Genomic DNA, 23,141 nt, shown 5'->3' with positions numbered 1-23,141 from the left:
TTAAAGCCATTCCTGGCCTCTTCAGAGAATATTTCATGGGCTTGTCCTTCAGTATGTCTTGTAGTTTATCCAGACCAGCTCTCCTCATGTGACATTTGAACTCAGGAACTCTTCCACTTCCTGTAGAGGTCTCATCGAGCAACATCTTCCTCTGCCACCTGTTGTACTGTGCATGTGCAGCCTGAAGCTGCTCCTCATGTAGAGCCTCTCCTAAACAAAATACAAGGTAAAATGAGTCCAGTTGAGTCTTGCTTCATACAAACAAATCTGGCACTTTCTTTCTTAGTAATCAACTGTACCTAAAATTACATTAGAGTACTTCATAATTGATATTATAATAGACCGTATTACTGTTGCAGTGTTCTTTATGTTGCTAGATTGATTGTTTTTTATTTGAATGTGATCTCATGTGCAAGTACAAAATATCCGCCTACCATTTGGTTACACAGAAAAACAATAGAAAAGCAGCAGAGTGAAATGCAAAAACACCCCTCTATGGGATATCGTCATTTATAAATGACGCTAAGAAATTTGCATTTAAAATACAATATTAATGTTCAACCAACAAAATTTTATTTTAGTGATGTCAAATGGCATCCCCTTCAACCAGTAAAATTAAAATTTATTAGCCATGCGCTTCACATTTTTGGTAACCAAGTAGTAAAGGAGACATTAGCACATGTTAGGTCACATGCTCTCAAGGCTCCATAGTGAGCTCATTTTAGACTAGAAAATACATATAAATTCAAGTTATAAAAAAATATAATTGTACATCCAAATGTGTTTTCTAAAGTTTTTATAAAAACAACAACTCCCGAGACCAACAAATCTGAGCGTCATGCATAACTGACAAAGTCCTATTATGTGATGCATATTTTGTGTAGCTGGCACTATTGACCAGCATTGGCGGGCAGTATAATAGCCTTTATGCATGTGTTTTAGGTTCATTTTTGTAAGATTTTTGGAAGATGGAGAGACAAATCTGTACTTATTTCAGAAAGTATTGATGATAGTGATATGAGTGCATCAGAAAATCAGGTTGTAGTAATAAAACAAGTTGTTCAGGACCAAGGAGGATAGAACCAATGAGGGTGAGGGCAGTGATGAAGAATAGGTTATTGTGGAAATCAGGCATTTGGGTACATTATTGTATGCCAGTTTGAAAGATGTGATCCATACAACAACCAGAGGTCAGGAAAGATGCCAATGTCTATTGACATTACTATACTGACAAACAGCAATGCTCCAAATGATGACTGCACAAGTCAACATCTACTTACGTTCTGTTACACCAAATACACCAAATAATGATCTTTAAAAAAGCATCATATGACCCCTTTAAGATAATATACAAGTAAAATTATACAAATATTACCATTTAAATCCCCATTTTGTGTATATATGTAACCATATAATAATAATGTATGATTTGTTCATCTTAAAGGGGTCATGAACTGAGAAATCAAAATTCCGTTGATCTTTTGATCACTTTTGAACAACTGCTTCCACATCACTGCTTGTTTAGCCCCGCCCACCAATTTGTGTATGTAGTAGGTAAATGACAAGAGTGGCAAACACAGGTCTAAGCAGAAACCAAACGATAAAGTTTATTTGATGAACTTTATTTTTAATGAAGTGTTATTTTTAAGAACTTGGTCCTTTGTTCACTTCATTTTATCGCATGCTTTTGAAACACTAAGACATGGTTTTCAGGCAGTGAAATTGCAACCCGAATTTGTGTCAAGTTTTAGACGTTTTCACCCGCGAGTTCCAAATCAAATATAGCAGCACAAGAAAAAAATTGAATGTTCATAAAGATTTTTAATGTTTTTTGAAACAGTAAGACCTTTTCACACTTCTTTTCAGATAGTGAAAAGGCATTTGATTGTGTGTGAAGTTTCAGACAATTTGCCAAAAATAATTTACCCTATGGGACAACGTCAGGATCCCTTAAAAAAAGGTCAAAGGTCAGATGAAGAAAACAAATTTTGGAAAATGACAAGAGTGGCAAACACAGGTCTAAGCAGAAACCAAACGATAAAGTTTATTTGATGAACTTTATTTTTAATGAAGTGTTATTTTTAAGAACTTGGTCCTTTGTTCACTTCATTTTATCGCAGATTCGTTTACAAACAAGGCACAATTCAATGCAGGATTTTCAGAAAGATTGAAACTACAAGACGATGCTGTGCCGACTGTATTGGATGTAATATTACACTACACAAGTGTGACTAACTGTTTCCATTACGTGATCGCTATAGCTTTACCTGTTATTACAGATCGTTTGATCTGTACTGAGTATTTATGCATATTTAACCTAAGTCACAGCATTGTTCATCTGTGAAGGATGTAGGGTGTCAAACATACACTGTTAGCCAATCATAGCAGTGTGCATTTACTTCTGAGTCTACAATCTGCCACGCCTATTCAAACGGAGTGTTTCGAAGAGGGGGTCAAAACAGGGCAGAAAATAGCCAATTTTACGTCAGTTATAAATGACGGTTCTCTAAAAAAAAGATCAAAGGTCAGATGAAGAAAACAAATTTTGGAAAATGATTTTACTCCTAAATATATGTAAAGTATAGAGTCAATAATTTTTTACGCTGTAAATTCACAATTAATCCTATAGAGGGCTAACTGACTTTTCCCTTAGTGGAAGCGATGTTGTTTGATGTAAAAATCTTGATAACATTATAAGTGGACCTCAGAGAACAGTAAAAAATAAAAAAAACAAAGGCAGTTCATGACCCCTTTAAGAAAATGTTACCAGCCAAATGGATGCTCAGGGGGAGTTCTGGTCCAAACTCTAATGGGGGCTTGGAGTAAAGTTCAAAATCCTGATGTCTGTGGATCCATGGCAGCCTGAAGCTAGAGAGTGTTGGCTTCAATTTTTTCCCATGTAGAATGTTTTCTCTCCAAGGCTGTGAAAAAAAAAATCATTAAACCCATGTTTAAAAGAGCTGGTTACAATAAATTAATGCTTTTGGAAAAACATAAATATACATGTTCAGTTGCTCAAATAGGACAAACTGCTAATGATAACATCAATCTGTCATCTGTAAGGTTCACATTTTTGGGTGCTATGCTCATGTTCAGCAGGGAACGGTAAGTTACAGAGTCTGAAAGGCTGATAAATCAATTTCAGGCAAGCACATGCTTCTAGATAACGTTGTGTCCCATGAGTCAATCAGCATTAGCCCTGTCACCGTACCTGCAACTAAATACTGTCTTAAGCTCTGGGGATCTGTAAAGAAGTGGGCAAGGTAGGTAAACATCGGTAAAACTCTATCTTCTTGCTTAAGCTCTTAGGAATGTCCATAAAGTTGACATTGCACTGAGAGAGAAACATGACACAGATGGGGGTAACGGCGGTATAGCATGACCTCAACAGCACCTTTCTCAGCTCCTCTATCCGAGCAACGTCTGGCCGCTTCGGGTGCTGGTTAGATTCAATACTGCTCTTAAAACCTGGGTAAGAGAAGCGAATGGAAGTGGAGTCCTACAAAGACAATAGTCATATTTTACTTTAAGTTTGACCCAGGAGCCTGCCTAAGCACATCACAGTCATCTTTTTTCATAGTTTTCAAGCTTAGAAAATAAATAAAATTATGCCAACCTTCGGAAATTCTCTGTAGAGTAGAGCAGGGTAATTCGTTGTTTGAACACTGTGGTAATTGATGGTCTGACCATCAATAATAAACACATTAGGCTTTGACTTTTGTAAATCGCTACTCGCCCTGTAGATGTCTTCAATATTTGCCTGAAATTTAAAAAAATGCATTCATTTAATTAACTCAATTTCCCCACTTTGTTAAACATATGAGTCATTCATTACCTGGATAAAGTCCTTCACATTATTACCCTCATTCCATTTCCATTGGAAGTATTCTCTGTTGAAGTTGTCTAGAGGTGTGTGAGTTCTCTTTCTGATGTTATGACGATCAGGTATATCCTGAGATTGCTGGGTCTCTGTTGCCAACCATAGCTCTCCTCTCCCGAGATCTGATCCAAACTCCTTGCTTAAGCTTAGAATCATGTCGGCTGATGGGAACAGGTCGTGGTGCACTACTTCTTGAAGCTTCTTGGCTTTGCAGATGTGGCTTATACTAAAAGGTTAATAGGAAACATTTAAACTTCCTTGAACAATATCTCAGTGTTTCACAACGTTAGTTCCTCTAGGTTTAGCAAATACCACGCAGAATAGTTTTTTGTGAAGTATAATCCATCCAATTACACCTGGTACTTGTTAACATTTTGAAATTGTAGTCAAACATTAATACTATCCTAATCCAATCAATGTACTGTCTTGAGAAAACCAAGAAAAAAAGGACCATGCTAGAAATTATAAGGCAAAAAGGAGCTGCTCTTTGAGTGTAATTGCAATTTTACCGTTTCAAGGCTTCAAGACAGGCATGAGGAACTGTATTTCTGATAAACACCAGAGGCTCCATTAAAATGGTCTCAAGTGGCTTTACAAGGCAAACGGGACTCAGACCCACGTCAAGCATGTCATACAGTCGCTCTGAGAAACTCAAGTCTGAGTTATACAGCGCAGTCACCTGTTCCTCCTCATCACCATCCAACCTGGAAAGGATCAGATCAGTCTGTATGATCTTCAGGAATGTTTGCTTTGCTGCATATTGGTAAATGTTGTGCACATGTGGGAGCGTTTTAAATGATGACTTTCTTACTTTATAGGCACTGTAGTCCACAGTCTTTTGACTGCTTGATCCTTGAATCCTTCCAGAACAAAAATGTGTAGAGCCTTATCCATCATATGAAATCCAGTGAGAACATTCAGCCTTTTGTTCTCTCTGTCTTTGGTTCTTATGTTATGACCAGACAGGAGCCTTTGAATTGTGTCCTCTGGATAATGCTTTAATTGGAAGGCATCTGCATTGATCTGCAGAATTTCTGATGTCAGTTTGGCTAAGACAGGTGTATTGTTATACTTGAAGACATAAATGACGCGACCAAAAGGGCAATCTCTATCACTGTTGCCGTCTTCATGGTGAAGGGTATGTGCTATCTCCACCTGGACTTTCAGTTGGGCGTCAGTTTCAAGATAATGACCCACTGGCATTGCAATATCTGAGGGAACCTCAGAAGAACTCCTTATGGGCAATTTAAGCTTTAAATATCTGCATCCTCGAAGAAGATCTGAGAGATCTAGTTTTGCTATGCCATATGGATCATGAAGTTCAGTATCTGCTTTTAATGCATTACGCGTGACCCATAAATCATCTTTGGCATCTTTGGGGTCAGTCCCAAATATAGCTGGTGTACTGGAGGGTTTTTCCTTTTTTCTATCCCGATCATGGACTTCGATCTTCATGGGTGAACCATTAAGAAACTCACACAGCTTTCCAGGGCTCAGCAGACCAGTAAAAATCACATTCACATCCTTGAAGTAGATATTAGCGTTGTGATCATGGCCTTTGGTTCTGTAAACAGGCATGTTGCGGAACTTGTACTGACAGTAGACAGAATGACATTTTGCCTATTGAAAGATGAATGTGATAATGTGTTTATTATGTTCTTGTTGAATAATCAAATTAATCATTTGAAATCTGAAATAGCATACCTTAAGTACATGGAAAGGAACGGGAGATGATGGCAGAGAAGAAGCTGATAAAACTGTGATGACTAGTGGATTGAGTTCAGCTTTTAGCTGCTCTGATAGAAGTGGCTGATCTAGAGTGATGTTCCAGAATCCCTCTTGTACTCCTCCGGAACAGAATCCCAGGCAGTCAGAGAGCATCATACTCCCTAACATAAAGACAGAACATGCCAGCCACGTAGCTGATGTTTGAAAAATATATATCATACACTACCTTTCAAAAGTTTGGGACTGGTAAGATGTTTCTTACCGAAGTCTCATATGCTCACCAAGGCTGCATTTATTTGATCAAAGATACAGCAAAACCGTAATATTGGGAACTTTTTTATCAATATGTATATGATAGATATATCCTTTTAATTCTCTCTTTATCTTATTTTTTATATATTTCTGTCATAAATGGTACACACTCGTTTATATTTGCACTTGCCCTTTTCTGCACATATGTAATATTTCACACTGTTTACATTTGTAATCTGTACAATCGGTTTAAAAATTTTATAATCAATTTTTTTATGTTTTGTATGTGCATGTGTGCATGCACTTATCAGAATAAGACTAGAATTTCGTTGTACAGTTGGACAATGATAATAAAGGTATTCATTCATTCATTCATTCATTGCAATTTAAAAGATTTCTTTTTTATTTCCGTGTTTGAAATGTAATTTATTCCTGTGATGGCAAAGCTGAATTTTCCACCAGTCTTCAGTGTCACATTATGAGAAAAAGAGCAATATTTATTTGAAAAAGAAATCTTTTGTAACATTATAAATGTATTTACTGTATTTTGATCAATTTAATGCATCTCATCTGAATGAAAGTAAGCAAAACCCTTCGAACGGTAGTATATATGCCATAATCTAACTATGGGAGTGTCCATCACTCCCATATCATTCCACATAGCCATCATAATAATAAAGAGCATATGAGATTTCTGTCCTTAATGGATCATAATTTGGCAAAATAATAACAAGATTGGGTAATAGCCTCCATCCTCCATCCAACTCTGCAATGAAAGAAGCTACATGTGATTTGTCTGGCTCCGCTTTATGGGAACGAGGCTAAAATATTTCCCAAGCGAAGGCTTTCATCGGGAGCTCCCGCTGGGGGTCTGGATGAGAAACATCAAAAGCTAAAGAAGCAGTCGGTTGGCTTTGGTTGGTGCCATTCCACAGCCAATTAGAAGCTAAGTAGCAGGGACCCTGCAGGGAAGCCCCTTACTCAAATCCACCCCACAGCGCTCAGGAATAAGGGAAACAGCCCCTAAATGGCAAGCTGCCTCGCTAAAGTCATGTTCATGATGTATTATATAAACACAACATTTACTTACAGGAAACCTATGTATAAGAGCCATAAGAGTGAGTGAATACAACAGCTGTCGGCTGCTAATACGTGTTTTAGGAGCATAAATATCAGAAAATACTTTTTAAGCTCCAAAAGCTACCATAAGGTTGCTAGGAAGAAATTACCTGCAAGGAGAGGAGCGAAACTGAGTTCCAGTGAGGCGGCCTCCTTTTCCTGTTTGAGCTCTGTGAGTTCTGCAGTATCCTGGGTGGGTTTCTGGAACAGTGTCTTCTTAGTGGGTGATGTTTGGCTCTTTTCTATTGTTAAACCAGTCTTACTAGGAGCTAAATTGAAATAAACAAATAAGGTGCCCACTGACTTGCTACTTCAAGAGTCATAATGATAAAATTGAGATGAGACTATTTCATCAAGTGTATATAGATGTATCAAGTCAGTATTAATTCATCAACCCTTAAATAGCAGATTTACACTACCATTGAAAAGTTTAGGGTCGTAAGATTTTTTAAAAAGAAATTAATGCTTTTTTCAGCAAGGATGCATAAAATTGATCTAAAGTGACATTAAAGGCATTTGAAAAGTTACAAAATATTAATATTTCAAATAAATTCTGTTCTTTGATTTATCAAAGAATCCTGAAAGCAGCAGAACTGTTTTCAATATTGATAATAAGAAATGACAAATGGTGGCTGAAAATTCAGATTTTCCATCACATTAATAAATTTAAATTAAATTAAAATATAAAAGTTCATTTAAATTGTAATTATATTTCACACTATTACTGTTTAACTGTTTTTGATCAAATAAATGCAGCCTTGGTGAGCATAAATGACTTATTTCAAAAATGTATCAACACCAACATTTTTTAATTGAACTGTACTATCAAATGGTTAAAGTGTTTCAGCTGTAAAGGACTTGGATTCAGCTGTTGGTTTTTAAACATTATGTTTTGTTTTGTTTTCATTATAAGGATACTTTGGTATTATTAGTATGACCACATACACAATCAAACCTATTCATGTTGTAAAACATAATAATCACCATCATAAATCTTTTATTAGCATACAGTATAAACATCAGCATCATGTTGTACCTGTGGCACAGCGAAGCTCCAAATGCTTCCTATAGTCTGATGATACTAGATCTTTGTGGTTTTTCATAGATGTTCTTATTTTTATGTTCTCCTTCTCATAGACAGCTCTCATCTCACAAATCATCTGCCTGATGCCACCTTTGAAGACATTTAGTGAGAACTTGATTGGTGATTTTAAATCACTGAGGAATTTTTTATTCAAATAAACGATAACTAAAATGATGACTAAATGCTGCATGTTTGCATTGTACTTTGTGCTACTTGCGTATAATATTCTCCATTCTCACAGCACTGTAAAAGAAGTGAGGATGTAAGTGCCAGATCTCACCATCTCACAATTACCTGTCGTAGTGAACTGAGATTCACACTCATTTTCCTGCCTACTGTGATATAAATTACTGTCTTTAAATCAGTAGTCCTCTCCTTAAGTAATTGGGTAAGTTAAAAATTATTTAGTTTTTCATCTATCCTAGACACATTTCACTTTAGACATTAAACTCTGTGGTGTCTAAAATCTTGATCTTGCTGTAAGATACCAACATTACAATGAAGGAAATCCTAATAGGAAGCACAATCAATAAAACGGGTAGATCATACCCATTTGCTCTGGATCCTCTCCAGTCCTCTCCTGTGGCAGTCTGAAGGCTTTGGGTCTGTCATTCCTGGCTTTGAAAGACACCTTGTCTTTGTTGTCCCATACTCTCACAGTGATCTTATGGGAGGCCAATTTAATCAGGAGCTCTTTGGTGACATTAAGTTTTAAAGTCTGAGACCAACTCACCCACACCTTGTTTCCTTCTCGCCAAGGCTTCAGCACCTTGTCAGAACACATAGCACATGATTTCATTATTATATGGAGATTTATTTTGTTTCACAAAGACAACAATATAATTACACTATTGTTAAAAGTTTGGGGTAAGTATGATTTTATTTGTTTATTTAAAAAAAAAAGTTTTTATTCAGCAAGAACACATTAAATTGACAGTAACCCATAAAGTGACAGTAAAGACATTTGTATTGTTGCAAGCAATTTGTATTCAAATAAATGTTGTTCTTTTGAACTTTCTATTCATCAAAGAATCCTGGGGAAAAAATCCGTTTCCACAAAAATATTAAGCAGCACAACTATTTTCAACATTGATGATAATAAGAAATGTTTCTTGAGCAGCAAATCAGCATATTAGAATAATTTCTGAAGGATCATGTGATTCTGAAGAATGGAGTAATGATGCTTTGCCATCAGAGGAATAAATTACATTTTTAAATAAATTAAAATTAAAAGCATGTAGTTTAAACAGTAATAATATTTAATATAACATTACAAATTTTACTGTATTTTTGATCAAATATTTAGATTTTTAAAATGCAGCCTTGGTGAGCCTAGTGTATATACAATTAATTTACTGTCACTGAGAAAAAAAAAAATACACATGCAAGTGGTAGACAAAAGGTGTTCGCCCCTAAACAGCAAGGTGCACAATAGAAGTCCAAAGAAGCCATTAACTGAAACTCTAAACCAGCTTTCTTTGGGTCAGTGGAGCAAATCCTTGTGCATAATTTATTAACATATACTAACAACACCAAGAACTGTTTGTTTATCAGGTCAAAGTAGTAGTATTATTCTACATATAAATTATTGATCATTTACAAGCTCTTGCTTAGAATTAACCCCTAATTAATTCCAATAGTTTACCTTAGTCTCATTCGCCATGTAGAGTTTAGCCGCCAAGCCGAACATCACTAGATCCACTCTGGTTGGTTCAGGGTCATCAGGCAGCATGTTGTACTCAATGCAATAATAGCCCTCGGCTCTGGGGGCCTCCACTACCTCACTGGATGCGTCTTTCTTTGTCTCTTTTTTTCTTTTCTCAGAATTGGTGAGATGCTCCTCATGCTCTGCTTGATTTAAGAAAATAAAGAATAATGCTAAAAATGTGTATAAGACAGTTTTGGCAAAACAATGCGAGTTTATTTCTTTTGCTGGTGTCAAGAAAAAATATTTAAAATGCAACACCAGATTGCATATATAGATATGAAACGCTGTGCATTGAAACAATACCACCGCCATACCTTTCAAGATAGCTAATGCAATGCTGACTCTACAGGTGACAATGTAGCTGGAGTCTGTTGTAAATGTTGTTATGGTTTGTTCATCCTCAGGACTGGATTCTGGCATCTCCATATATGGATTTTTACTTTTGTCAGCATCAGATTCACGGTCTGTGAGTTGTGTGGAGTTTGAAGACAGTTCTTTGAGAATCTTCTCGTCTTCATCAATTCTCTCTATGTCAGGTGATGCCAAGTCAGCGCATTCCATTGTCAACTAGAAATGCTGGATAAGGAGATATAGGACTATCACAAAAAAGTACTATGATGATACTGTGTATGTGATAGTTTCAGATAGCACAATACAAAAAGAACAACATCCAAAAACAATGATTTTTTACATTTATTTATTTAAACATTATGTTGAATAAGCATTATTATTTTATAACGTTCATCAGAAAACTTACCATAACTGAAAGCAGTTTTCCAGCCTTTCTCCTCAGCGCTACTTTTATGTTTTAATTGATCGCATGAGCATTGGAGAACTTTGTAACGTTGGCTTTTGTTATATGGAATGCTTTGCGTCGCCTTGACAACCAGAGTCGCGCGAACATAATGAAGCGCGCGCGCTGGTAAATAGGAAATGACAAGCGGCACATGGAACTGTACCTACAGTCAACAGTAGTTACGTTACACAGTGAACGATCGACATTCGACTCCACCGGCGCTTCAAAGCTTTTTACTTACTACACGGTTGAAAGGAAAATATTATTTCTGCAACGTATAAAACAATTCCCATGCTGCCAAAAAAACTTTAGGGAAAGTAAAACTTTGTACTAAAAAGGCATCTTCGAAGGTTAAAATAAAAAAACATAATACAGTCAAAATGCAAATATTCTCACTATTGGTTAATTACATCATATGTTACCTTGGAATATACGGATAAAAAAAATAATGAGATGTATTAACATTTGATTTAACAGTAATTTTCAAAATAGCCTACTGTGATTTTTTGGAAATAAATATAATGACTTAATGTACCACATAACTCATATGTAGCCTACAGCATTGTACAGTAAAAAAACACTCTGAATCGCTTATGTACCTTAGTATATTTGTTTTCTTTAGTTCAAGTTTATTGCATTTATATGTAGCTTAATTGTTTTTTTTTTGTCTATGCACTGGTTACATTTTGCATATCTTACAGATTTGCCATTTTTCACGAAAGTTTAAATTCTGATTAACCTTGATTTATCATCTTTTTACCTGCATTATTATTATTATTATTATTATTATTATTATTATTGTAGCCTATATTGGCCTGGTTTCACAGCTAGAAATGCTGGATAAGGAGATATAGGACTATCACAAAAAAAGTGATGAAGGAAATCGTTCAATTGGGAATTTATTTTTATAAATGTGCCTTAGAAAAAAACATTTCTGTGCATCTTGAGATAAAAAAAAAAGGCACTGATATATTTTAAGACCAGTCCGTGCAAGTTTCTTTCAGTTGAAACTGCTTTAGTCAGGGACTAGGTCTAAACCTTGTCTGTGAAACCGGGGAAGTATGTTTTAAGTTGCAAAGTAGATTTTAGTGTGTTTTTTAGTATGTTATGCATGATATCAGTTAATGATCTGTATATGTATGAAATATCCTGTATACCGCCACAACGACTATCGAATTATTAGCTTCTTTTCAAAAGTTTTTTTCCCCCTCTGCAGTTAAGATTTTGTGGGCAGTGCTCCCTTCACAGCAACGCCCTCATGCGCACAGCGCGAGAGTTTCTACTACAAGAGTGGGGCGGTCTGGTGTTCAGATGACTTGAACTTGGTATGCTGTTTGTATGCTTAGATGATCTGTTGAATCCATTAATTCATTTAGGCGCTATAAATGGAATTCTTGTGAGGGAAAAAGTATGGAAAAGTCGGACGCATGCGATCCATACAGCCGACCCGCGCGCAGGACACAATGGATAGTGAGCACTCTGGCGTATCATTACGGACTAGACCGTGGAGTGGAAAACGAAATTATAGTCCTCGCAACCGGGCTGGATCAATACCTCCAAGAGATATTTCATCACCTAGACTGTCAGGGAGATGGAAAAATCCCAGCCGAGGATTTTAACATTCTTTGCGAGATTTTAGGACTCAGTAAAGAGAGTGTTCTGGAGGAGTGCGCGGGGATATTGGATAATCTACCCAAAGAGTTCAGCTTCAGGCAGTTTCACGCAAAACTCTGCTGTTATTTCAGTACCAAAGCTGGATGCCAGTATGAGAATGGGAGGTTGTTGGTTGGCAAGGAGAGCGAGCATATAGAGACGCAGATCAGACTCAGGAGCCCCTTGAGGCGCCGCAAGAAGCTGCTGTCTTTGGGTACCAGCGCTAAACGAGAAAGCGGAGAGCCTTCTTCTCCCACTGTGGACAGACACGCGTCAGGTTGTAGGCAGCTGGGCTCCTGCACCAGGGAGTGCTACGAGGAAATTGTGGCCCTCGAGGAGGCTGAGGACAGGATAGCCAAACTTGAGGAGGAAAACGCGAGTCTCAGGGAGTTAGTGGAGGACATGCGCGCGGCTCTTCAAAGCAGTGATGCTCGCTCGCTGGCCTTACAGGTACAGTCATTGTGATCAACTTTATACAATAGATTTATTCTAATAATAACTTACAGAAATCGAGCAACAATATTCTCTAAATTAAGTGTACTTGATTATTAGATCGAATTATAGGTAGTTGTAGGTCAGAATCTGCAGAGCTGGGTAACTCATTACATGTAATCTGGATTACGTAATCAGATTCCAAAAATTAAGTAGGCTACTTGTAATTAGATTAAATTACATTTTAAAATACTCGTAATTAGACCACATTTAGGCTACTTTTTTATGGATTACATGATTACATATTATTTACACAATAGCAATAAATTATTAATAATTTTACATAATTGATTCTCCCTAATTCTTATTTTTCCATCTTTTAATTTTTCCTTTCTAAAATAGCCTACTGCTTATATACACTCAGAAAGTCTTCCAGTTTTGTAGACATTCACATAGAGATCAAGCATTAGTTAGGTGGCAACACATCAACGGTGATAGTCACATGACATGCAGGTAAACAAATATAACAATATTTCATTCTCTTAGTAAGTTTTTTTTCCAAAATTTTTATTCATTTTAAAATGATTTATTTTATTTTAACATTTTTATGATTTAATTCATTATTAGCTTTTTATTAAACTCATAAACCCCTTGCAGTTCCTTCACAAACCCCAGTTTGGGAAACCTTTACGTAATTTAATGTTTATTGCACTTCATGTTGTTAATAACAACAAATGGAATGTATTTTCTTACTCTTTGTATTTTTATGCCAATATAATACAAGATTATCCTATTTAAATCAATGTGATAAATGAGTTAGGTCAAAAGTAATCTAAAAGTAGTCTGATTATATTACCTAAAATGTGTAATGTAATGGATTACATTACTAACTACAATTTTTGTCATGTAATTTGGATTCAGTAACGGATTGCAATTTGTAAGTAATCCACCCAGCTCTGAACATCTGAACCCAGTCTTTTGTCACCCACATCTTAAAGACTACACTTTTACCATAATAAAACCATGGCTAATTTTCATAAGGGCTGTAACATTCTACTGACATGTTTCTGTGTATCATAGGTGGGCCTGTGGAAAAGCCACTCGAAACATAAACCAGAGGGTGGCTGTTTCATCGCCCACCAAAGGCGAGCAGCTCAGAAACCCAACATTTCTGGAAACCTGAAGGACATCCAGAGTTTCCTGAGAGAAGTGGAGTACATCCGGAGTTCCCGGGATGGGCAGATCGAGGAGGCCATGCTCTTCAACCAGAAGCTGGAGCAGGAGCTGCGAGTATCACGTGAGACCGTGCTGTTGCTGGAGGAATGTAACAGGACTCTAAAGAAGGAGCAGGTTGAGATGAGAAAGAGAGTGGAGGAAGCCAGACAAGCTGTGCTCAGAGGCCTCAAGAAAGTGAAGGAGCTGGAAACCAAAGCCAGTCATGTGCCTGTTCTGCAGAGGCACATTGAGCAGCTCGAGATGGAGCTTCTGTTCTACAGGTTAGTATAACACTTACATAAAGTTCCAGAAGCGACAAACAAGTGAAACGTGTAACACTTTATTTACTGAACTGCTGGTTAATGCAGTTTTGACAGCGTTCATTCAGTAGGCCTAACTAGGGATCATGTATTCCAACAGACATTTGTAATGGTGAGGTGAGGCTGTTTTTACATTGGGATAGCTTACTTTAGCAATCAGGAAACATAAAGAAGAAGTTATCCTCACTTACTACAGTTTGGCATCTGTTTCTGGGGTTTTCACTGATGTAAATGTAAAAGATGCTATCAAAACATGACAATTTGGCAACTGTCCTAACAAGTGAGGATGTTTACAACAGTTTGAAAGGTATTACGGAAAGAGCTCATCTTAGATTCATTAAATAGTACTCTCCGTTTTATGATGCTGAGTGTAAAAAATGATTTACACAAAGAGCACATCACATTACAGCACATCTCTGAGAGAGGCTAATGCATTATCTAACCCAGACTGAATGCAGTAAACAGTCTCATTACATAGTGTACTGTATCTTCAAATGATCGGACTCACAGTGAACTGAGATTCCTCTCAGTTAAAATGGCTCCCGCCAGAACTTTCTGGCTCTGATTGTGCAAAAGTGTGCCAACATACATGCTATTTAGGTTGGCTTGATGTGGTTTCTATGCTTCTCGAGTGCAGACCTTGTTTTGTTTGGGTTTGTGTAGTTGTCAACGTGTGTGGCAAATGGGCTCCCATTTTGGTTAGCTGAAATTATGCACAGCTACTGCTGGAAGCCACTCATTTCGTAGTTTGGGTTTTATACTTGGGCTGTCATTGAACTTTCCTAGTGCGCAACCATTTAATTTAAAGGAGTTAGGCCTAACGTCATCAATGTTTACATATTTCTTGCGTGCTAATTTTTAAACAGCAATCCTGATAAAAGTGGATTTACTGCAAGTCTGGAGTTAAAAGTGTTTTCTCATTTACAGAGATATATTTAGTTTATTATTGAGAGACATTATTGCAGTCATTTCAAGACTACAGTGTCCTTCTTTTTCAGATAGTTTAAATAAAAAGTCTGGATTTGGAAAGACATATATTAATGAATGTTGAGGTGGTCATCACATCTATTCAGTAGTAAGATGCAGGTGTTACTGACAGAGACATGTTGACATTTTTTAATAAACATTCACTTTTATACCTCCAAGCTGCACTAATCTATGTAAAGTCTGTGGTGAACTTTACCAAAAAGCCTTTCTATGGCCCCTCCATTGATGCTCTTAAGCCAAATAATTCATTCCAGATCACAATGGAGCTGACACATTTGGGGAGAGTTCCATTCAGCCCAGCAAGGCCTGACCTAAACAGATTGGAAGTTCCCATCTATCTTCAAACAGTTTCCCCGTTCTGGAGAATAATGGATGAACACTCCCTGTCTATAGCCTAGCAACAACTCCTACCACCCTCAACAAGTTTAGAGATCTCGGCATGCTGCTTAGGAATGTCTAAAAGCAAGTTCCTGTTTGTTTTTACATTAAACTACCATACCAAATATTTGTGATGCTGACGATGAGAATGTTATTCAGAAGCACAGCGTCCTTTGTAGACTTTATTAGTGTGGGTGTAAATAATTCCTTGGGCTGTGCCGCTGTTTAAATTTTCAGCCATAACCATTAACAGACTTGAAAAGAATATAGTAGAACATTGCATGCAGTTATTGAACTATTTTTTGCCAGATATAGTATCTTTTGGTGGACTGCAATGTGTCTAGATGACATTCTAAAGCCAAATCAAAGGTAATAAGATTGTTTCCCCCTCTAGTTTGGGTGATTTTTCTGATACATATATTAATTATTGATGAACAGTCCATATACATATATAAATATATATACAAAAGTTAGGGGTCATTAAAAAATAACACTTTTTTATTTATTTAGCAAGGCTACACTAAATTGATTTAAATTAATCAGATCAATGCTGTTCTTTTGAACTTTATATTCATCAAAGAATCTTGAAAAATGTATCACAGTTTCCACAAAAAATATGCAGCATAAGTGTTATTGTAATACTTTTATAACTTTTACAACTTTTATAATAATAAGAAATGCTTCTTAAACATCAAATCATCAGCATATTAGAATAATTTCTGAATGATCATGTGACTGTGGCTACGTTTACATGCACAATTTTTGGTTCAATCGGACTGAATTCATTCCGATTGATGAATCTGAATGTAGTGTTTACATGAACGCTAAATAAAGTGATCGGGTTGATGTGCGCGTTTATATGTCACAAGCTTCAAATCCGAATTGTTTTTTTTTTACATGCGCACACTGCACAAATATAGAGTTTCTCACTGTTTGCACATAATAACCACTCTCCTACACGGTTTCTTTATTTGTTTTTAACAGCAGAATTAATATTTATCCATTTATGAATAAATGCCGTGCTGCTCATATTTATCACACAGTAAAAATGCCCCTCCCCGCGCCCAAAACGGGTTGCCTGTGGATGAGAATCCAAAACAAGGACTGGTGGGAGGTTGTCCTGCTCCACTTCACAGTTGCCGAGTGAAAGGAGAGTTTTATAATGACAGGACACGCATTTATACAACACTTTATTCAAAAGGAAGAACCGTTCGTTCTGCGTGTCATACGTAATTACGCTATTTCTGCGTCATTGCACATGCGCAGTGCTTTCAGTTTCGGGGTTCAATCTGATCGAGTGTTTACATGCACTCGCAATCGTATTAGAAAAGGAATAAACCGCCCCCTTCAATCCAATCGAAATTTCATTCCGATCGAGCTCAGTCGGATCGATTACGGTGTTTACATGAAGGCTTTTCAGTCCGATTGAGCCGGCAATCCGATTACAAACGGATTATTTGGTTGCATGTAAACGTAGCAGTAATGGTGCTGAAAATTCAGTTTTCCCATCACAGGAGTAATTTATATTATAAATATTGGTATTTATTCTTTTTTTACCCAGTTTTACCAGGATTTTTAAACTCTATTTCAGGGTATGTCACTGTGCATTTGTTTTCACCTAGTAACAAAGTTCACAAAGTTTAGCAATAACTGCAGTAGATTACCTGTCTGCTGAAAATGAAAGCTTGTGTTTCAGCTGCTCTTTTTTGGGAGGGAAATGTAAACGTGCTTTGTGCTTTAGCCACGTGCAGAGCTCTCTGGCTGGTATGTGGCAGATCAGAGCAGGGTTTTTCTTTGAGGCCCGAACACCCCATGGGCAAGTGCTGAAAAGTCCCTAGAGTGCATCCAATGGGCACACAGCTCTCTGAAAACAAAAACGGTGGAGGATAGCTTTTGATGCAGCTGCCAGTGGGCGAAGAGGATACCGGTCATGCTCCACGGGTCATGGACTGACCCATTCACACTGAGAGCAATGCCTTTTATCTGGAGAGAGGTGTGTCCGCTGGCTATTTTTATATCCTTTTTGTTCAGACCTTAATGCAGTTCTTGTAATATTCACACAGTTTAATAGCTTACTTCAGTTCCCCCACCTGCTGCTTTAACCTCCCCATCTGTCATGACATTAATCAACCATATTTGACTCTTTATCCACACAAAAGGGATGTCTATTAAACTAATTATCTCTTTCTTCAGAGTAGTCATATATTGGAAATGCTGCATTTCCAGAGACACTGTTTCAATGTTAAATTTCTTTCTTCAATATGTGTGATAACACAAACCTGGACCTGATCAAAGAACCAGAGGTACAATTTCCTCCAGATTCTACACGCAGAACAATATTATGTGATTTTATGACTTCATTGATGTTCTGGAAGAGAAGTTAGACAAATTTGCCCTGTCACTGAATGTTTGATCTTTTTATGCTTTCAGATTCTTCATGTGTGTCCTTTTACTTTTAATATGCACTACCATTTAAAAGTTTGGGGTTAGTTAAATTTTTAATAGTTTCGGTATTAACAAAGCATTAACTATGACTTTTGCCTCAATAAATTGCTCATTTGCAGCTTATTTATAGTTAGTAATGTGGTTTCGGTATTGGGTAGTATTAGAGATGTAGAATATGTGCTTTATAAGCACAAATAAACAGCAAATATGTTAATAGGCATGCTAACAAGCAACTACTTAATAGTGAGAATTGTCCCTATACTAAAGTGTTACCGAAGTCCATTATTAGCTCACCAAAGCTGTATTTATTTGATCAAAAATACTGTAAAACAGTAATATTGTGAAATATTATTCTGCATTTTAATATTTAAAATGTAATTAATTTCTGTTATGGCTAAGCAAAATTTTCAACATCATTACTCCAGTCTTCAGTGTCACATGATCCTTCAGAAATCACTCTAATATGCTGTTTCTTTGATGCTCAAGAAACATGTCTTATTATTATCAATGTTGAAAACAGTTGTGCTGCTCAAACCCCTGGGATAAGTACTTTTTAAAGAAATTATATTGATCAAAAGTGGCAGTAAAAACGTAAAAATGTTTTTAAAGCTTTCTATAATAGATGCTCTTCTTTTGATGCTTCTTATTATTTTTCTGAAAACCAGGATACCTTTTTTTTCAGGATTCTTTGACGAATAGAATGTTTTTAAAAAGCATTTATTTGGAAAAAAAAACAAACTTGTAATTATTGTCACTTTTGTTAAACGAATCCTTACTAAATAATCATTGATTTATTTAAAAAAAAAAAATCTTACTGACCCCAACATTTTGAATGGTAGTATAACGGAAAATAATTATTGTGATATGTGGCCCCTGGAGAAATTAGCTTTTTTTTAATGAGCCATTTCCAGTCATTTAGAATGAGAGAAAGTCCAAGTGTAGATCTCACAGATATTGTGCAAGGTTTCCTGAAGCCCTCTTGGCCCTAATAAAGAAAGAGGAAGAGGTTTAGATGAAGGCCAGGTCTCATGGGGGAGGTGGTGGGAACAGACCTGATCTGTTCAGTTCATTTCCATGAAAAACACACCATCCGTGTGTGTCCTGCCTGGAGGCGTTTTTCTCTCCCTCAGAATCCAAGATGGACCGAAGCCCTCAGTCTAGACCCCAAGAGGACCGCAGCGAGGCGGACCTCAGGACAAAAGAGACAGACGGTACGAGAGGAACACAAAGAGAGGAGGGGGGACAAGAGCCGCCATCTGGAGGAAGAGGCAAACACTCTGCTGTTTGTTCAGTGGGGATGAATTTCCACCATCTTACTCTATTTATCGCTCAGCTTTCAGACGTGCTTTATGTCTCTCTATTCATACCAGGTGAAAAGCATTGCATTTATCATCAGGTCTGTGCAGTTTTTTGAGCTCTGCTGACATCACAGAGACGGACATGTTAAATGTAAGGCCGTCTAACTGCTCTAAAATAATCAGTTATTATTCAGAGAACTATTATTTCAGCTGCGGTGCGGCCCGACTCACGTACAATGTGTCTGGGTAACCTGTTGTACCTCAACACATAATAACAGGGCTGGACAGATGGAATGAACAACCCTTTGAAAATTCCCCTCTATTATGTCTGAATAAGGTAAAGAAATGCCAACAAAATGAGGCCTCATAAAAATGTTGTCTTTAGAAGGATTTTATACAGCATGATTTTTTGGTCCAGTATTTTCGAAAGCACTTTGAGAATGAAAAACTCCTGAGACCTTGACTTTTTTCCAGTTTCAAACACAGCTACAAACATTTCTCTTTCTCCTCCCACCCTCGGCCAGCTGATACTCCTTCTCTGCAGACCTCAGCACTAATAAACTGCCCAAGCTGTGGGAGAAACGTTCTCAAAAACTTTCTTCTCCCACTTCCTTGCGAACACTTTGACTTGTCTGAAATGGAAATGTGCACGAGGCTCAATCTGTTTAAGTCCATTTGGATTCTTCTCCAATGTGTTCGTTTCATGTTTATGACTTGTAAAGATGCGTAAACACTTCACGAACCTCCTTCAAAAACTGTTTACTGGGACTGCCCTCGTAATAACAAAGATTCCGGACTCTGATGAATTATCGTCTGGTTCTGTTTGGAATCTCAAGACGGTTCCAGACAGAATCCCCCACCAAGATCAGGTGATTTCCCGCGTCTCAGACCATATAGTGGAAGAATAACAGCATCTGGGCATACACACATGGTCCATGTCTGCCAGTTTGACTCAGCCTCTCTAGTCTTACTTAACCAGGGTATCGTGTTACCAACCATGTGCCTAGTCTTAATTGTGGACATCTGTTTCATAGTCTCAAGATAAATCGATTGCTTTATCAGCATTTATCAAGAACCTTGCAACATCCGGGCAGAAATTTAGTTATTTATGTGGTTGTTTAACATATAGGATTGTCTCATCTTTCTAACTTTACTCTGAGTCTTCATTCCAATGAAGTACTTTGAAAGTAAACTGGGTGCAAGAGGGGGTCTGGAAGTTCAGATCCTGCTGTAATAAACACAGGAAGTGCACGTCTAAACCACAAACAGCTGGGCTCGCCCCACGTTAGCACATAACTCCGGTCCAGTGTAAATATAGTCGCAAGATAGAAACCTATTGTTAGCAGCTTGACCACCAAAATAGAGTCCTCGTTCAAGGCAAGAGATGAGACGTGCAGCCAAAAGTGATACACAGACTAATGAGATACAGACTTTGCCACAGTTCTGTCTTGCATCTGTTTTGGTTTTGTAACTTGCCCTAAATTTTAGTAAGAAAGCTTGGTAGAACCAGTGATGAGTAAGTGTTGTCTTTTTCCTCTTTAAACACATACAAGTAGTTTTTTAGCCTATGTGTCTCAAAAAAAGAATGGTTTGAGGTTCAGTATGTGACTTGTAAAGTTTTCTACAGACACTTATCAGAAAGACAGACGCTAGTACAGCCATTGCAGACTGGTTAGGAAATGTCCAATCCACCTCCACTTTTCCAGTAAAAGAAAACTGTGACTTTCAGGCCATTGGGTTTCCAAGAAATACTGATCATAAAATCTTCTGTTTTGAATTTAAATTCTAGTAATCCTGCATCACAAAGAAACGTGATGGAATATTAGTTCATCCTCTCACAAGTGCTGTTTTATTCCTGTATCTTCTGTTGTCACTAAATAAGAAGTTTGCTTTGTATATAAGGTGGATGTTTGGAAGACAGTGGGGATGGAATCAAACAGAATGGAATTAACGGTTGGGAGAGCTAACGTATGCCAGATGGAGGTTCTGTCATGTTTGGGCTTTGTGTTTGTCTTATCCAGACATATGCTCTGTTCTCGCTCTTTGTGAACGCTATGAAATAAAACCAATATGTTTCAGTATTTCAGCATCTAAAGTGTGCATTAGATGTAGCATACTATGTATTAAATTTCTCTCATTTTGTTAGAGCTGTGGCCTAGAGGTTAGCGCACATAGTGATGTTGTACTTGGTACTCGTGACATGTTGAACTGTGCTGTGAGTTCGAATCTGGATTGCAAAAAACTTGTCTAATTTAATTTATAGCTTGGTTTTTTTTTCATGATCACTTACCAAAAAAGGACTTTGGAGATAATATAGCCTAGCATAACATTTTAGGACCATGGTACTAAATGGTTAGCATATTAATTTATCATGACATTTGGCTAGTGCTACTATGGTATATATGCCCAAAAAAACTGCCATTATTAAGTGATACCCACCTCACTTGGTTCTGTTAAGAAGAAAATACTTTTCTCCACCCTTGTATTTTTATGTTGATTACTTTTTCATAACCCCTTATGCAACCATTCCATCCTACTTTCTTTGGCCAGACTTGTTTCACAGTCAGTGTTTGAAGAGGCCAAGGGTAAGATGGCTGGATCTAATATTGAGACTCTTTCCAAGTGTTTGGAGTGGATTCAGGTGTCTAGAGAGTTCCTTTAACTGTTCTCAGTGTGTGCTCATCTGTCCATTTCTAGAGACGGTGGGTTACAGTCAGAGTCTTTTCAGTAGCACATCTTCATTTGTTATTCTCAGTCATGAAGACAAAAAGCAGAGCAGACCCTGTCAGCAGTATTAGTCATATAGACCATTCTATTCATTTCTACAAGACTGATATTGACGTTAAGCAAATGTGGCATACAGTATATTGTCCTGCTTTTTCAGAGGCACAAAGTTATCTTTTTGGCATTTATTATGAATATGGTACAAGATTATTTAATGTTTTTTTTAAAATAACGTATTCATACGCTCAAACATCAAAAATGTTTGTGGTTGGTAGGATTTTTTGAATGTTTTTGAAAAGTCTCTTATGCTCAACTGCATTTATTTGATCAAGAATACATTAATTCAATTTAAAATAACAAATATTATATTTTAATATAGTTTAAATTGTAATTTATTTCTGTGATGGCAAATTTGCAGCATCATTACTCTAGTCTTCAGTGTCACGTGATCCTTCAGAAATCATTCTAATATGCTGATTTGCTGCTCAAGAAACATTTCCTGTTATAAATATTGAAAGCAGTTGTGCAGCCTAACATTCTTAATATTGGAAAGTCTTAGGATTCTTTGATAATTAGAAAGTTATAAACATTTATTTGATGAGTAGAAGTTAGAAAGCATTTATATGATTTTTTTTCTAGCAATGTAAAAATCTTTAATGGTACATTTGATCAATTTAATGCATCCTTGTGCAGTGAAGATATCTTAAAAATCTTATTGAGCCCAAGTTTTGAATAGTCATGTAAATGTGTTTAAACTGCATTTTGTCTGACATTTTAGTTCCAGTTTAATTTGTTTTGTTTTGTTCTTTAAAAATGTGTAACCTGTTCTTCGAAAGTGCCTTTTCTTTTAGTACAGTACACATTATTCCAACATCCCTGTCAATTAGACTCTAGTTAGTTACACTGCATACCGTGCCTATACCATAATATCTTACTTATGTCAGTGGGTTCCTACAGCAACCATGACAGGCTGTTTAGGGTCTCCCTGGTACTCTCCTTCGGCAGCTGTAGGTCATCAGAGAGCCCTCAAACCCACCTTTAACCGACCCACCCCCGTTTTCAAACACACTGCGCCCCCTCATCTGACAATGTGGATTCCAAATATTGACCTTAAACTGTGCG

General features: G+C 37.0%; 3 protein-coding genes across 3 annotated transcripts in view; 1 reads left to right on the top strand and 2 right to left on the bottom strand.

The window, feature by feature from the left end:
* Positions 1-2,741: 2,741 nt before the first annotated feature.
* Positions 2,742-10,332, bottom strand: cfap92 (cilia and flagella associated protein 92 (putative)). The gene is made up of 12 exons (XM_016537708.1): positions 10,086-10,332; positions 9,709-9,911; positions 8,613-8,832; positions 8,062-8,153; positions 7,090-7,216; positions 5,594-5,769; positions 4,692-5,500; positions 4,390-4,584; positions 3,836-4,106; positions 3,617-3,760; positions 3,395-3,499; positions 2,742-2,921 (listed from the first exon to the last, which is right to left on the bottom strand). The coding sequence occupies exons 1-12, from the start codon at positions 10,330-10,332 to the stop codon at positions 2,742-2,744; spliced, it is 2,769 nt and encodes a 922-aa protein (XP_016393194.1).
* Positions 10,333-11,861: 1,529 nt separating this feature from the next.
* Positions 11,862-23,141, top strand: part of LOC107727832 (EF-hand and coiled-coil domain-containing protein 1-like) — a 19,642-nt gene continuing 8,362 nt past the window's right edge. Inside the window, 2 exon segments of the mRNA XM_016537845.1 lie at positions 11,862-12,670; positions 13,733-14,148. Coding sequence (XP_016393331.1) covers positions 11,978-12,670; positions 13,733-14,148 — 1,109 coding nt within the window. The 5' untranslated portion in view covers positions 11,862-11,977.
* Positions 22,405-23,141, bottom strand: part of LOC107727834 (dynein light chain roadblock-type 1-like) — an 18,571-nt gene continuing 17,834 nt past the window's right edge. The window contains exon 5 of the mRNA XM_016537848.1: positions 22,405-22,417. The gene's annotated coding sequence lies outside the window, so the exon portion shown is untranslated. The remainder of the gene's footprint in view (positions 22,418-23,141) is intronic.

The sequence above is a fragment of the Sinocyclocheilus rhinocerous genome, unplaced genomic scaffold, assembly GCF_001515625.1.
Source record: "Sinocyclocheilus rhinocerous isolate Xijiao unplaced genomic scaffold, SAMN03320098_v1.1 scaffold576, whole genome shotgun sequence".
NCBI classification, from domain to species: domain Eukaryota; kingdom Metazoa; phylum Chordata; class Actinopteri; order Cypriniformes; family Cyprinidae; genus Sinocyclocheilus; species Sinocyclocheilus rhinocerous.
Note: the sequence above shows the minus strand (reverse complement) of the source record. Positions and strands in the feature narration are given on the sequence as shown.